Source organism: Phoxinus phoxinus, assembly GCF_949152265.1.
Source record: "Phoxinus phoxinus genome assembly, chromosome: 9".
Lineage (NCBI taxonomy): Eukaryota > Metazoa > Chordata > Actinopteri > Cypriniformes > Leuciscidae > Phoxinus > Phoxinus phoxinus.
Genome location: NC_136884.1, coordinates 13,760,372 through 13,774,576, shown reverse-complemented (window position 1 = coordinate 13,774,576; position 14,205 = coordinate 13,760,372). Strand labels below are relative to the sequence as shown.

Sequence of the window (14,205 nt, the reverse complement as noted above, 5' to 3'; positions counted from 1 at the left end):
CTGATCCTATCTCCCCATCAGCTCTGATAATTGATAGGCCGGCTGGCTGGGCTGAGGTCCTGATTGACCTGCCAGTCACCATATCCCCTCCATACCCTCATGGGTCCTAGAGTCAGTCAATCAAGTTCCCATCAGCTTCCCATAAAACGGCCCATCTCTATGTCTACACAGACACTCGGACAAAGATCTCTCACAAACTCCGCTTGTGCTGCCACAGAAAGGACTGTATAGAGACGAGCATTGCCCAGTGTTTCTGGTTTGATGGTGGCCATCAGAGAACCCTGTGATTGTTCTTTTGACAAAGGAGCTATAACGATTTTAATATCCTGTCATGCTGTAGTAATGTTTGATTTTTTCTATTAAATGGTGATGGGTTTCAGGTCTGGACAGTTTTATTGCTTCATATTGTCATCTTGGATGAAAAAAAAAAGGACATGTTCTGACTTCAAGAAAGAAATACCCTCCACAAACAGTTCGGACACAGACACAAACAGCAAGAGAAATATCTTTATTTTGAAGGAAATGGTTGCAAGGTAGAAAATGCTCCACAAATAATGTCCATTGCTCCCATAATCACTGACTCCATAGAGCATTGGTGAAAGTGATTGACAAAATAATTTTACTTTTTATCTCCTTTTTACCAACAGTTCGCTATTTTTGGTCATGCTGAAATATGACGATTAACGTTGTGAGGACTGGAAAATTATGCAATTGTGCAACATGATTAAACATTTCCTACTACTTGACAGGAGAACATTTCTTGGATGTCAGATAGATTTTGACCCCAGAGTCAGATTTGGACAGGTTAGCAATGGGAAATTCAACATCAAGTTAAGAAATAACTTGTAAATTCCAATTATCTGTAAAGGTCAAGTACACCCTAGAAAGCAACTTTAACATAAGCCAATTGTAACACTTCTTTCTAGATACTTGATCATATTGCAATGAGGAGTTCCTGTAGCTAAACTGGTAGAGCATAGGGGTGTAACAATACATTGATATGGATCAATACATCGATTAAATGACTAACAGATGTAACATGTAAAGAATCAATACCAGGGCGGTCACTAGCCGAGAGGGGGGTGACAACAGACAATGGATAATTTGTGCTCACAAAATGATACTTATGTGACCGCACCTTTAGCCCCATTTCGGAATGCATCTTACAGTGGCGTCACTGTCAGTCTCACTGGAAGTTTGCGACACGATAACAGATGACATCTCTAAGTCTAAACGAGAAGTATTTTGTAAGAAGCTCCTAGCTGTGAGTTAGATTGAATAGCTGTGAACAACTGTAGCAGTATGAGTCAGGGTGGATCTGTCTCTGTGTGGATTGGACATAGATGGGGGGTGAAGGAATATTTAGTCCTGATGAGACTTTGGCCATAATAACCTTCAATCGCTCTGCAGGCTGTGAAAACTTCACACAGTTTGAAGAATCAGATTGATGCAGGACATGCTGGAGGAAGGTTCAGCCGTATGACTTCACCTCAGTGGGTTCAGTACTCACAATCTCTCATCTGAAGGCTTTGAGCTGTCATCTTAAATTAGTGCTGCAATGGTTTTCAGAGAAAACTGATTTTTTTTAGGGGTGTTTGTTATTTGGCATAAACAGTGAGGGGTTTCTGTCCTTAAAATCCCTGAGATTCATTAGAAAACAGGCCGTGATGGCACTGATTCACCTCAGTGAACGTGTATGTATTCGCAGTTCAATCCGCATCTCGTTTTCTATCCTCATTAATAACTTGGCCCTTATCTGCACCCTGTCTCTCCGTCTCCCCAAGGAGCCGCCCTGAATTCTGAGATATTGTGTTGTGTGGCTTTTGTGACAGCCATGTTTTGTCATTTTTATTTTTACTCTCTGGCTAAAGGTTCAGATTACCTTTAAACAAACCCAGAGTTTAGTTGAGCTCCCTGGAACCTTTCCCCTTTGGAAAGGGCAAGAGCTGCAGAAAAATCTCCCAGACCTCTGAGTCTGCCTGAAGCGATACTCAGCTAGATTTAAAGCCAGACAGGAAAGAAGCACGCAGATTTCCTGCTGGCATGGAGGGTGGAGATACATGCAAGTGCGTCTGTCTAGTGGAGTGTGTGGGTCGATGGGTTGAATCTGGGTCAGGCTGATGTGGATTTCTCTGCATTTTCTGCACTTGTTTAGTGAATGTGCTCCTTTGTGTACAATGCTACATTTTATACTTATATTCTAATCCCTCATATGAAGGCTTTAGTAAAATTTACCAGCTATTTGTAATATGTTTGTTATACCAAAAGAATAGAACAAATGCAGTATCTTAAACATGTCATTCTTGTTCTTAAAACTGTAATGCCATAAAATGAATGCATTAGCAGTCATCTGCAGTCATTTTGTCATTTCACCACTACGTTGACACCATACAATGAAAAGCTGTAATTTGTGAGTATGTGATGGTGGATAATCTGGCTCTTTCAGATTTTTTGTAGCTTTTTTCTGCTCGGTCTCTGTGTAAGACTATATGCACAGCTTCAATTATCTGTCAGCCAGGATCTGACAAAGGGAAGCACATTCATTCTGGAAGTCACTTAGCTTTCAAGCTCAACAGCCTGTAAGAGGCGCCCAGTGAATTTCGGCTTAGCCTCAGAGTTGAAGACAAGCCAGCACCCTCATTCAGTCAGTGTGGAAGAAAGCCGATTCAAACACAAATCTAACTGCTGTGATGTGCCCTTGACATTCACAGCATTTGGTGAGTTTACAGGATGATGGGCATTATTTCTTAAGTGCTAAGTCTGAATTCCTCTGGCTTTCAGAGATAGCACTTAATAATAGAGCACAGCTATAAAAATGACTCTGAAAAGTGATTCATATTGTCGAAGTTCACACTCTATCTTTGTGTTTTCAGTGTGTATTTTTTAAACACACACCTTATAGTGGGTATTCAATTATGTTAGAGTGACACACTGAATAACCTTAGAGGAATGGGCATTATTTGAATGGAGCTGGTTACATTTGGACGGACAAACACGCTGTACTTACGAAGAAGACCTCACTAAACACCACACACAGTGACGATGATTCGGAGACGGCCCCTTACCGTATTCTCTGTGAAATTGTAATCCATGGAGTACTGTAATTTGCCAAGTTTCTCTTCTTCCTTAGGCTCTGCCTCTTTCTCTGTATCCGTCAGCCCTGTTTCCGCATCATCCTCATCCTTCAAGGCCTGAAGGAGACACCCACTAACAGTCAGTCCTGTCGGCCCAACGCTGGCGCAGCCCGATTGCCCTCGCCAGAGCGCCGGGCCAGCCCTGGACCAGCCTGCTCTTCAACCGCACCTCTATTAGGGGGGAGCAAGCACTAAAACACCACAGCAATTAAGACCATGACATGCTCAGTGATGCACTAGACTTGGGCTGTGAACCCCTTTCTCTCCTATGGAAAGTCGTGGAAAGAGTTGCAAGAAGATGAATGAGTGCAAGCAGTTTAGGTTGGTGGGAGGGGCAAGGCTAGGGCTGGGGGGTATGAAAATATATCGACAACGCATATGGTACTGAATATCGCTATTTTACAATGGCTTCGAACTTGGCTCATCCAATCATGTTTATGACGTTTTACCCTTCAGACTCTTTATGGAGGACTGGAGGGCATTGGTCCCTTTAACATGAAAGATTAAGTCCATAAAGTGGCTTATTATTGTGTTTTTAATTATTATTAATGTTATATTAAATATTAGTATATTGTGCTTGAATTTGTATTTACATTGAGAAATATAATACTGAGTTTGTGTATATTATATTATGGCACAGTTATGTTCACTTGATAGATTATGAAAAGTTGTTTCTGCATAAGATTCCAGACTAATAATTAATTTGTTGTATAATATATTTAATCTTCGAATTAATCGCAATCTTCTTAATAATTAATACATTATGCATCCATAATAAATAAATAAATACAATTATTGAAAAACATTGATGGGTATGTAATATTTATAACATTATAAGAAAAGAAAAAAAGTAAACAAAAATACAAAATGACTCTGTCATACCTCCCAACCCTAAGCAAGATGAGCTTAAGAAATACATTGTACAATACATTGACCTTTATTTCAGGCAGAACAATCTCTGGCATCAACAAATCAGTTGGGAAATGTTGTGGATGGTGTGGCAGTAGCTCCCTAGCCTGAGTCTAAGACGCTGTGTTTAAGGGAAAGTCAAGTGAGCTTTGTTGTCGCTGGAAAGCATGCGATTGTTGAGGCAAACTCAGCTCTCAGTTCATTCACTGTGAAATAGTTGCCTTCTGAAAGGGCACTTTTGCTCATCGGTAAAGCATGCAGGGCATTCACGTTCTCAAGAAGAGTGCTCGTATAGTGACCCTCATTCTCTGTGACGTGATCTTCAACACACAGTGGCGTTGTCATGACCCTTAGTTATTGGTGATAACCACCACGCTCATGGAAGCTGTAAGCATCATGCCAGCAGAAGGTGTTGGTGGGAGGGATCATATTGTGTACAGGGCCTGTCTTATTAGTTGTTGGGTTACAAGTGTGAAAGCAGAAGGCTGAACAAAATTGATTTCTTTAGTGTCTTATCTCCTTCTGAGGACCAGACTAGTCTCACAAGCACTTGTGCACTTCAATTCAACAAGCTTTTCGAGGTTCTTGTTAAATTTAAAGGCATAGCTCATTCAGAAATCATTTATTCTCCCTCATTTGTTGCTCCAAACCCATATGAAAGCAGAACACAAAAGGAGAAGTTTAGCAGGACATGTGACATGTTCTTTTCCGTATAATTAAAGCAGATAGGGAACTAGCCTTTAATTAGCAAAAAAACAAACAAACAAAAACAGCAAAAATCTTGCTTGACATATTATGTGGTCACCATTCACTTTCATTGTAGGGAAAACAGCAGCTAGGACATTCTGCTAAACATCTCCTTTTCAGTTCCAGGGTAAAAAAGGAAGTCAGACAGCTTTTGAACAACATGAAGGTAAGTAAACGAAGAAATATTTTATCCCCTTAAATGATTACTTTTGGAACTGTAAAATGATTAACACTAGTTGGTATTTTGCAGCTGTGAGTGTCCTTTATTGATTCCCTTTCCATCTGACTGGCAAAGATGATGTTTCAAAAACATGTCAGCCAATTAAAGATCAGTCTGGTCATTGTGTCTGAAAATTGCTTCTTGAACAATTTTGTCCTGCTAATGAGATGGGTGCTGTTCTCCTTCAGGACATTTTTCAATTTTAGGTTCAAGTGGACCAGATGAGTACTGATAATTTGGCCAAGGGCAGTCAAACAAGCCGAACGCATCACTAGCAGTTTAGCAATCCGTACTTTGACAGTTCTCTCAGCCATTTCACTTTTTTTTTTTATTGGTAATTTCACTCAAGCAATTTCCAGTTGCTTTTTTGGACATCAAATGAGAAGCATGTTTACAATGAGAAATCAATGTGGTTCAACCTTGCTGAAGCGTACCCAAGTGCATTTTTTCTCTTCATATATATGTGTATATGTAGACTTACACACATATATATTGTAGATATACATGTACTGTGTGCATAGTTACATATATGTTACTCTACTAGAGTAAACCTGTTATCAAGAGGCTATTAAAAGTCATTACAGCAGGCTATAGAAGATCCAACAGCAATTGGGAACCTACCGCCAGTGGCAATCCCGTAAAGTCATCAGACAAAACATAGATAAGGAGGACATGGAAGGAAGAGACACAAATTAAAACAACCACACACAAAGGTGACCACATGATTCTGGGCACACCAGGAGAAATGACTGCTGAGAAGCTCAAAGCTCCTTCTGCTGACAATAAAAGATGTTGTGCAGGACATCATACTCTGCCATATTGCTCTAGATTAGTGTGTATCGTTCAAATACCTGTGCTAATTGGTTAAATAAGAGTGAAGATTCATTGACCTTTCATATTTAGCCAATTAGCACAGGTATTATAACCTATATATGGGTGCTAAAAACAACAGGTTAAATCAGCTTAAGTTGGTTTGTTTTGTCTTAGCTGGTTGTCTAACCTGTCTAAGATGGTCTCTAGCTGGTCTTCCACTGACCCAAACTCCCTCTAAAACCATCAAAGAGACAAGCCTAGCCACCTTAGGCTGGTTTAAGTTGTTTTATTCAGCAGGGTTGTGTTTCAAAATATTGATATATATATATTATATATGTAATACTGTTTTTGAAACACCCATTTTGAACGTACTAATACACAATGTTGGTTTGTAAACTTCATACAGCAGCTATTGCATATCTGCTTTTCACCAACAAGTGTTCGCATTTGGTTTGACGCTGATAAACTGTGACATTCTGGAATGGCACACTGGGTTTTTAAAGAGTGTTGTTAATTATCTGTGTCTGTTCCTCTTCACTGTGCTTTGTGCTCGAAAATCAATGTCTCTAATTTGGGATCTGAGTGGTCTTGGCATGGTCTCAAAGCCAGTGTCCTTACACCGTGAATTAAGCTGACTTTGTCAATTATTCTGTTAGAAGTGTACTATTGCGAGCTTGTTAATACAATTAACATGCTAACTAGGGTTAAAGTGCCAGTGTTCCATATAATTTGTGTGTGTGTGGGAAAAAGCGAGCTGCATTAATATTCTTTCTCCAATTCTTTTCCTTATCTACTGTCATTTCTCTGGGTTGATACCACTTCATAGCAGAATTAACCATATGCAGCTCTACAAAGACTGTGAATTAAGTTAAATGCAAGAAAAACAGAAAAAAACTCAATACTTTAATGAACCGTTAACATGCCCAGGTTTGCAGTCCTGCAATTAAATTCAGCTGTGAAACAACATCATCAACAGATGACTCGATCTAGATTGAGTTGTCTTATAAATATTCTTAATTAGCACTGTACATTAATAAAATAATACTTGAGGAAATAATTATGTCATGCAACTGCTGACCACTAAAGAATAAGGCTAATCCAAAAATAGTAACAAAGTGTTTTTACCTCGGTTTTGACACCGTCTGTCACGTCCATCATGTTGATGGCATTCTTGCCCTTGTCTTTGCCCTTTTTCTTGTTCTTCTTCTTGAATATCCACTTTTTGCAGATGCAGAAGCAGCAGGAAACAACTAGTACAACAGCAACGAATGCGATGGCGACGATGGCCCATGATGGCACTGTGCAGACAAAAACACAGAGAAAACACCCACATTCACTACATTTCAAATCTTCTGAAGCTATTTTTTGTAGGAAATTGTTGTTATTCAAATCTGAGTTTAATATATTACATTCACTATGGAAAAGAGCAGCCAGGATATTCTATTAAGTTTCTCATTTTCTGTTACACAGAAAAGCCATATGGGTTTCTAAAGACAAGAATTTTTAAATTTGAGGTGAACTATTTCTCTATTTAACTTTCCCCATTTATGTAAATAAAAGCTGCACTAGCATGACTGAAAATAGCCGTTCTGAGACCGGACTGAGCTGACGTGGTTCCAAATAGCATTGTTGCTTTATGGTTCAATATCTTCCCAGAGCAACAAAGAAACGGAACAGGCTAGAATGGAAAAGTTTCAGTGTGTTGGTTGACACTCTTTGATCAATTGCCAGAGACCTTCATGTCTGCCGGCCGCACGGGATTAACGATCTTCGCTCAGACAGAGATGTTGCAACGCTCTAGTGAGAGTAATCAGCCAATTTAGCTGAAAACAGGAGCTGTTGGCATTCACAACTTGCCATTTGATCACTCTTGGAAGACATTTTGAGCTTGACATTCTTAAAGCAATCACCCTCAGCACAGAATTTATTTGATTGTCAAGGACAGCATGGAACTAAATAAACATCCCGAAAATACTCTGAAAAGTATGACGTTTATTAAGATTTGGACTTAATGAACAAAAATGTATGCACACTGACCAAGTTGGTCAAAAAACTTGTTTAAAAAATGTTTGTGAGCAATTTACATCATCCATACAGCATATGGACATGTTGTAACCTAAAATAGTATTTCCTCTTCTGGTCATGACTTTATAAACACAGCTCCGAACTCCAGCGAGCGCTGTCAGGGGAGGACAATCGAGCTTCTCAGCTTTTCGACAAGATTAACAGCCTCCTGCCAAGAGAAAGAGCGACGCCTCTATACAGCAGGGCTAAAACTGCATGCGTCAACAGAGCACGAGCACCAGATACAAGAATGTCAGTTTCCTAGACTCAATAGAAGCTTCCTCCCCAAACCAACATTTGCTGGGAATAATTGGTAGACAGATGTGGTAGAAGAATCCTGCATTCAGAGACTCGTACAGTAATTACGTCTTTTGCACACAACTCAACAAACACCTGGCAACCAAATGGCGAATTTCAGGGAAGCAGATTTCTTCCGAAAAGACGACGATTTTTTCCACTCCAGATTTGAATGTGCTTGATTTGCTCTGGGACAATGCAGAGTCAAGGACTGTATAAATAATGCCAGGCTCCAGTGAACAAAAGACATCTTGTATGCATAATTTGGGAAACATGCAAGCACTCAAACATGATATGGCACATCTCAAGAAACCGGTCAAGGTCATATTTCACCTCAAAATTAAAAGAAAGAAAGAAAGAAAGAAAGAAAGAAAGAAAGAAAGAAAGAAAGAAAGAAAGAAAGAAAGAAAGAAAGAAAGAAAGAAAGAAAGAAAAAGAAAGAAAAAGAAAGAAAGGATTTTTTTTGTGCTGTGTGTCAATGAGAATTACTTAAAAACTTTATTATCTATTCTCATGGAAATTTTGGGGTTGGATGTGCTTAACTGCCCTAAAATTAATGTCACAATCAAATCATAGTGGATATCTAAAATAGGCTTCATATAATATCATTTATTATTATTTTAATAAGAGATATAATTTAATTGATTTGACATATTTCTTTTTTCTTTGTAATATTGGATAAAATGTGATCTGTTTTTCATAAGATTCATCCATTTTATATTTCAAATGAAGTTCCAGCCAGAACAGTTGGTATTTAGAACATGTCCAATATCCTGACAGCTTTTTTCCCCCTTTTTCTTAAACGTCCTCTATTTGAAACATCTTTTGTTTCTCTTATCGTGGTGTGAAGAATTTAGATTTGATTTGGCAGTAGAGAAACATTCAAATGAAGGCTGCATCTCTGTCTCCTAGGAGGGTTAGACTTGCTACCACAGGACACATTTCCCAAAGCCAGGTCCAAAGGGAGAGAAAACAGGGAAGATAAAGAGTGCGAGAGAGAAAGAAAAATCAATTGGCTGTTGACAAAATCGATAAGCACTCTCCTCTGAGGAAAAACAGTGAGTGATAGTCTAAAGTAACTTTGGGATCATCAGCCCACGGCCTCGACTTCGCTGTGGGGTAATGGAGGTGACAATCCTCCACTTTTTTCCTTTGTCTTTCCTTCCTAGCATAACACCCCTCACTGGACTTCTTCAATATATTCATTTATGAAAACAAAACAAAACAAAACAAAAAACAAATTGGTTTTAGCTTATAGACAGACATCTGGTACCTTCTCAGATGGTTCATTCAAAATTAAGAGCAAATAACTGGGATCCCTCATGTTTCTCTCTCAAATGCTTTGGTACACTTATTTCAGATGCACAAAAACATTACTACTTTAAAAGCATTGATTGGTTCAATATCTCGAACAGCTGAGTAAATGTGTTTTTCTCATTTAACATAATATTTTGGCATGGTTTGAAACTTGAAAAGAAGAAAAAAGAACATGAAAAAAAAAAAAAAAAAAAAAAAAAAAACTCTCACCAGGCTTTCAAAAAGCTTTTTCCAAAGCCCTGTCATTTCAACCCTTTTCAAACAGGAGAATGTGTCAGCCATCTTAAAGGCCACTCTTTTTTGGTCAGTTGCCCCATTTTCTTTAAAAGCTTGTGGCTTAGACCATAATTGATCCTTTCTAGCATCAGACCCATGTTTGTCTAGCATCAGACCCCCCGATTCATACCTGTTATAACCTGCTCTCCGGCCCACACTCTGAATATCAGCCCACTAGGGGAATAAAGAGCCCCTTTCATTTCAATGCCTCCTCCAGCACAACCCCTGCCACATGGGACTCAAGCTGCACAAAGCATTGAGCCGTCCTGAGTTCAGACCAGCCAGTGCTCATCAGTCCTCTTGGAGTACTATCATTATTAGACGTGTCTCGACAGCGGCCCATTGGAAGATTATATTGCTGCGTTTCATTCAGTGTCCTATTGAATGCTATGTGAAACTGGACTTTCGACTTGGGAAATCTGTCAGTCCACAAGTCACAGATTTTGCCAAGATAATTGTGCATGATGTAACACAACAATGTCGAGATGTACACAATTAATTACAAACTTTCACTTTTAAGCTACTGAGCGAATATGGGTAGAACTCTTTACTGCCCTAGTACTTCATATATAATGTTATATGTGAATTAAACGTGGCAATGGCTTTCATCATCACAGTATAATGCCTATCTAGTGCAAGGGGATTTCATCAGCAAATATGCTGATTGAGGACTGTTGGGCACTCCAGGTACAGGATGGTTCTGTCTTGAGAGACAGAGTCGTTTGCACCTCAATGACACGTCTGTACCATTTGCTTCACAAGATATGCTTTCAACAACATACTGTTTATTTACTGGTGTGTTCTAATATGTAACTATGCCATGTTTGGTTTCATCTGACAGCTTAAAAACTGAACGGTGGTGTGATATTAAAGTATCCTAATGTGCAATCTAGGTACTATTGCTTATACATGCATTGAGGAGAATATGTTCATGTTCTTCTCCCCCTCTTGATCACCACCCATTTGCCTCATATATTAATAGGTAAATAACTTTAATAAAAAAAGTGTAATAAGCAGTAAACATATTTGCACTACAAACCAGTATACGATTATAAATTGAAATAATATTTTAAGAAATACAGTACCAGTTTGCAGTATCAAAAAGCACATTGAAGATTTGCACAGCTAAAATAACTAGAAGCGGATGACCCCGGAAGCCATTCAATTTACAAATGGCTGTGCCCACTTTTATGTTCAAAAAAATATGGTGGATACAGTACAAATATTTTATACTCATGCTATAAATCATACAATTAAACACGATTCATATGCAACTGAAAATGTTGATTATCTAGAAGAAGATACTATGAAAATAAGATAAAAAAACTCTTGGTTCCAAGTGCCACAGGATACTGCAAAGGGACAGAATCTCGCATGACAGCGGCAAGCACATATTAAAGGTCTGTAAAGGTCGATGATGAGAACCATTTAGTGCTACAGCAGACACTGAGCAATTCTGACACTTTTATAATGAAAGCTTATGAAAAAATTCTGTTTAATACAACAAGCACAGCTTGAGTCTGAGTAAATTGACTGCTATGAGTACATTAGCTGTATTTTTAATCACACAGTCTGCTGTAGCAATTAGATTACTTTTATCACGGTAGAGAAAAAAAACTAAATAAAATACTTCTCATATCAAGCTTAGTTGTTGAGCACTAATAGATGCAAATAAGTCTAATGTTTTGCCGTCCAATGCAATAAACCAGAGTGCTTATCTTCTTCATCAAGCAAATGTCCTATTCTGAAAGACACTTTTGTATTTCTTAATTAAAAGAACCCGAGACCCAGAAAGCAATAGAAACATTTTCTAATTAACTCAATTGTGTAAGTGTCTATTGTCCTTTGGGATTGCAGAGCAAGCATGTGCTCTTCAACTTCCAGCAGCTATCTTTCGTTCCGCCGTGCACATGCACACACAAACTCTCAACAGGGAGCGCAAAATGAGGTTTTGTAGCTGGACTCTGTGACTGCACAGCCAACCAGAGAGGAACATTATTCCAATTCAGCACCGCTGTGGTGCACAATCCAAAGCCAAATACAGCTTAGAACAATGACACGACTGGAGGTGGATGCCAAAGAAAGTCTGCCATCTCGCTACCGCTTTCAAGGACGTGAAGAGTCCTTCCGGCCCGACCTCATCCAATTGGGTATGTGAATAAGATCTTGAGTGCACTCATTCGCTCTCCACCTTTTCCGTGACAAAAGAATACAGCATCAGACTTATCAAACTGGGCTCACATAAAAATCTCGCCAAGCTGCTTTAGGAAGCCATGCCAGGGAGTCGACACAATAATGACTCTGAGATTGGCATCTTAGATTTACAGAAGAATCTTATCGCATTTTTGCAGTGCAGGACTGCGATAGATGGGCGACCGCATTATAACTATGGCACATGAAAACATCAGAACTATGCATGTACTTGACAAAATTCTCAGGCCAGAATTTTAATAAACATACTTATTTCAAATAATTATGTTTTTATTCAAGTATCTAGGTAGGTACTGGCGGAAGTCTCTACAGCTAGGAATATTACATTTTTTAAATATGCAAATAAATTTTCACAACACCCACATAAAATGAGACATTACTTATGTAAAGCTACAGGGTGAATCTCACGAAACCTCTCAAGAACATTTTCATTTCATATTTGACCTGAAAAAAAAAATGGTAACACTTTACAATAAGGTTCATTAACATTAGTTAATGTATTAACTAACATGAACTAACCATGAACAATCGATTTGTTACTAACATTAATGTTGTAAACGTTGAAACTAACATTAACAAAGATTATTAAAATATACGTGCAGTTCATTATTAGTTCATGTTAACTAATGGAGTTAACTAACGAACCTTATTGTAAAGTGATAACAAAAAAACAAAAAAACTAAAAACTAAATAGTCCTTATGCAAAGCTACAGGGTGAATATCACAAAACCTCTCAAGAATATTTCCATTTCATAATTGACCTTAAAAAAAAAAAGGACTAGTTCTATACATCTTATTTTTCTCCACATTTTTTCCCTTTTTGACTATAGTGTGTAATGTAGGGTGGACATGTTTTCATGACATCCATCCTATTAGCAATAAAAACATTACATTAATAAATAGTCCAGCTCTCAATTACAGATTACAACCCTAAAAGTAAACTGGTCATCAGCAGCAGTGGCACCATGCTGGGATTCTCTTTGGGCAGCCCAGGGCTCATTATCCCACTGTTTGTCTGATCAGAATGTAATGTGAGCGTCTCTGACCAGCGAGGTTGTGTTGCCTGTTAACGCGAAGCTAACAGTAACATGATCTATCCCCAGGCGGCATGCCACGGGGAGAGTTACCCACTCTTACACTTGTTAACACGCCAAATCAGAATGAGAAACTCGATGTCTTAACAGGCGTGATTTGATTGAGAGTGCGTCATGATTGTGAGCGCTAGTGAGCGCACGGGGCCAAGCGGAGGGAAAATGATCCATCGGTGTAATACAGCACACACTGGCAACCCAAACTAATGTGTTTTGACAGCACGCCGTTGGTCAATTAACCCTGGTACCAGAGCATGTTATACAGCATGAGAGAAAGACAACCCTGTTGCACTTCCAAATATATTCTCGCGTTAAGGAAAATTACTTGGAAGTGATTTATTATGCCATGTGGTTACGTTACAGTCCAGCAGATGGGCGGTAATTTCAATATCCATTTAGTAAAGTTTCATAGGCGAAGGAACAATCTGAAAAGGGAGCCTGGCTCATGAATATTAATTAGATAATGTATATTCACCTAGTAGTCGTGACTGCTTTTCTAAAAAGCAGGTGAGTGTCTGCTAGCCACATTAGGATTACTGACTGCCCATTTTTTTGTTTGTTGTGGTTGGCATGGCCAAAAAGTGGTGAAGACAAATGTAAAAAAAATTCTCATTTTACTGAATATCGCATGAAAGATAAACTTTACTTAACAGTTTCTCCATACCGTATGATTTAATGTCCCTCCCAAACAAACCACGAGACTCACATAAGAAAATATTTGAAGGGAAAAAGACAGACAAGTGTGATAACAGTTGATGTGATATTGCGAGCAGATTAATATCCACCCTCTCATATCCTCTGTCAGCAGCATTCAGATAAGATATTATCTTTTGTTATTGCAGACGTTGAAATTATTTGGTCTGTGACGTACGACGCGTTCGGATGGTGAGTGACACCAATGATCAGACTCTGACTGAAAACTGATAATAACATTGATTGTGGTGCTCAAAATATCAGGGACAACAGCTATGAGGGACAACAAACAAACCAAAACCCTCATTCTCTATCTCTTTTGTCCTTTCTCATCTGCTGACTGCTAATCAGATGTCTGTCATCTCATTTGTCAAGGAAATGTGCGAGACAGGGGAATAACTAACTGAAAGAAACAAACTTTACTACAGGTTTC

At 38.7% G+C, this 14,205-nt stretch overlaps 1 protein-coding gene across 7 annotated transcripts in view; it reads right to left on the bottom strand.

Moving 5' to 3' along the window:
• Positions 1-14,205, bottom strand: part of syt1a (synaptotagmin Ia) — a 199,228-nt gene that overhangs the window by 12,054 nt on the left and 172,969 nt on the right. For 5 of the 7 annotated variants that reach the window (XM_079622186.1, XM_079622185.1, XM_079622187.1 and 2 more), the window contains 2 exons: positions 6,949-7,121; positions 3,066-3,191 (listed from right to left, as the gene is read on the bottom strand). In XM_079622186.1, coding sequence (XP_079478312.1) covers positions 3,066-3,191; positions 6,949-7,121 — 299 coding nt within the window. The remainder of the gene's footprint in view (positions 1-3,065; positions 3,192-6,948; positions 7,122-14,205) is intronic. The other 2 variants (XM_079622189.1, XM_079622190.1) reach the window with 1 other exon arrangement.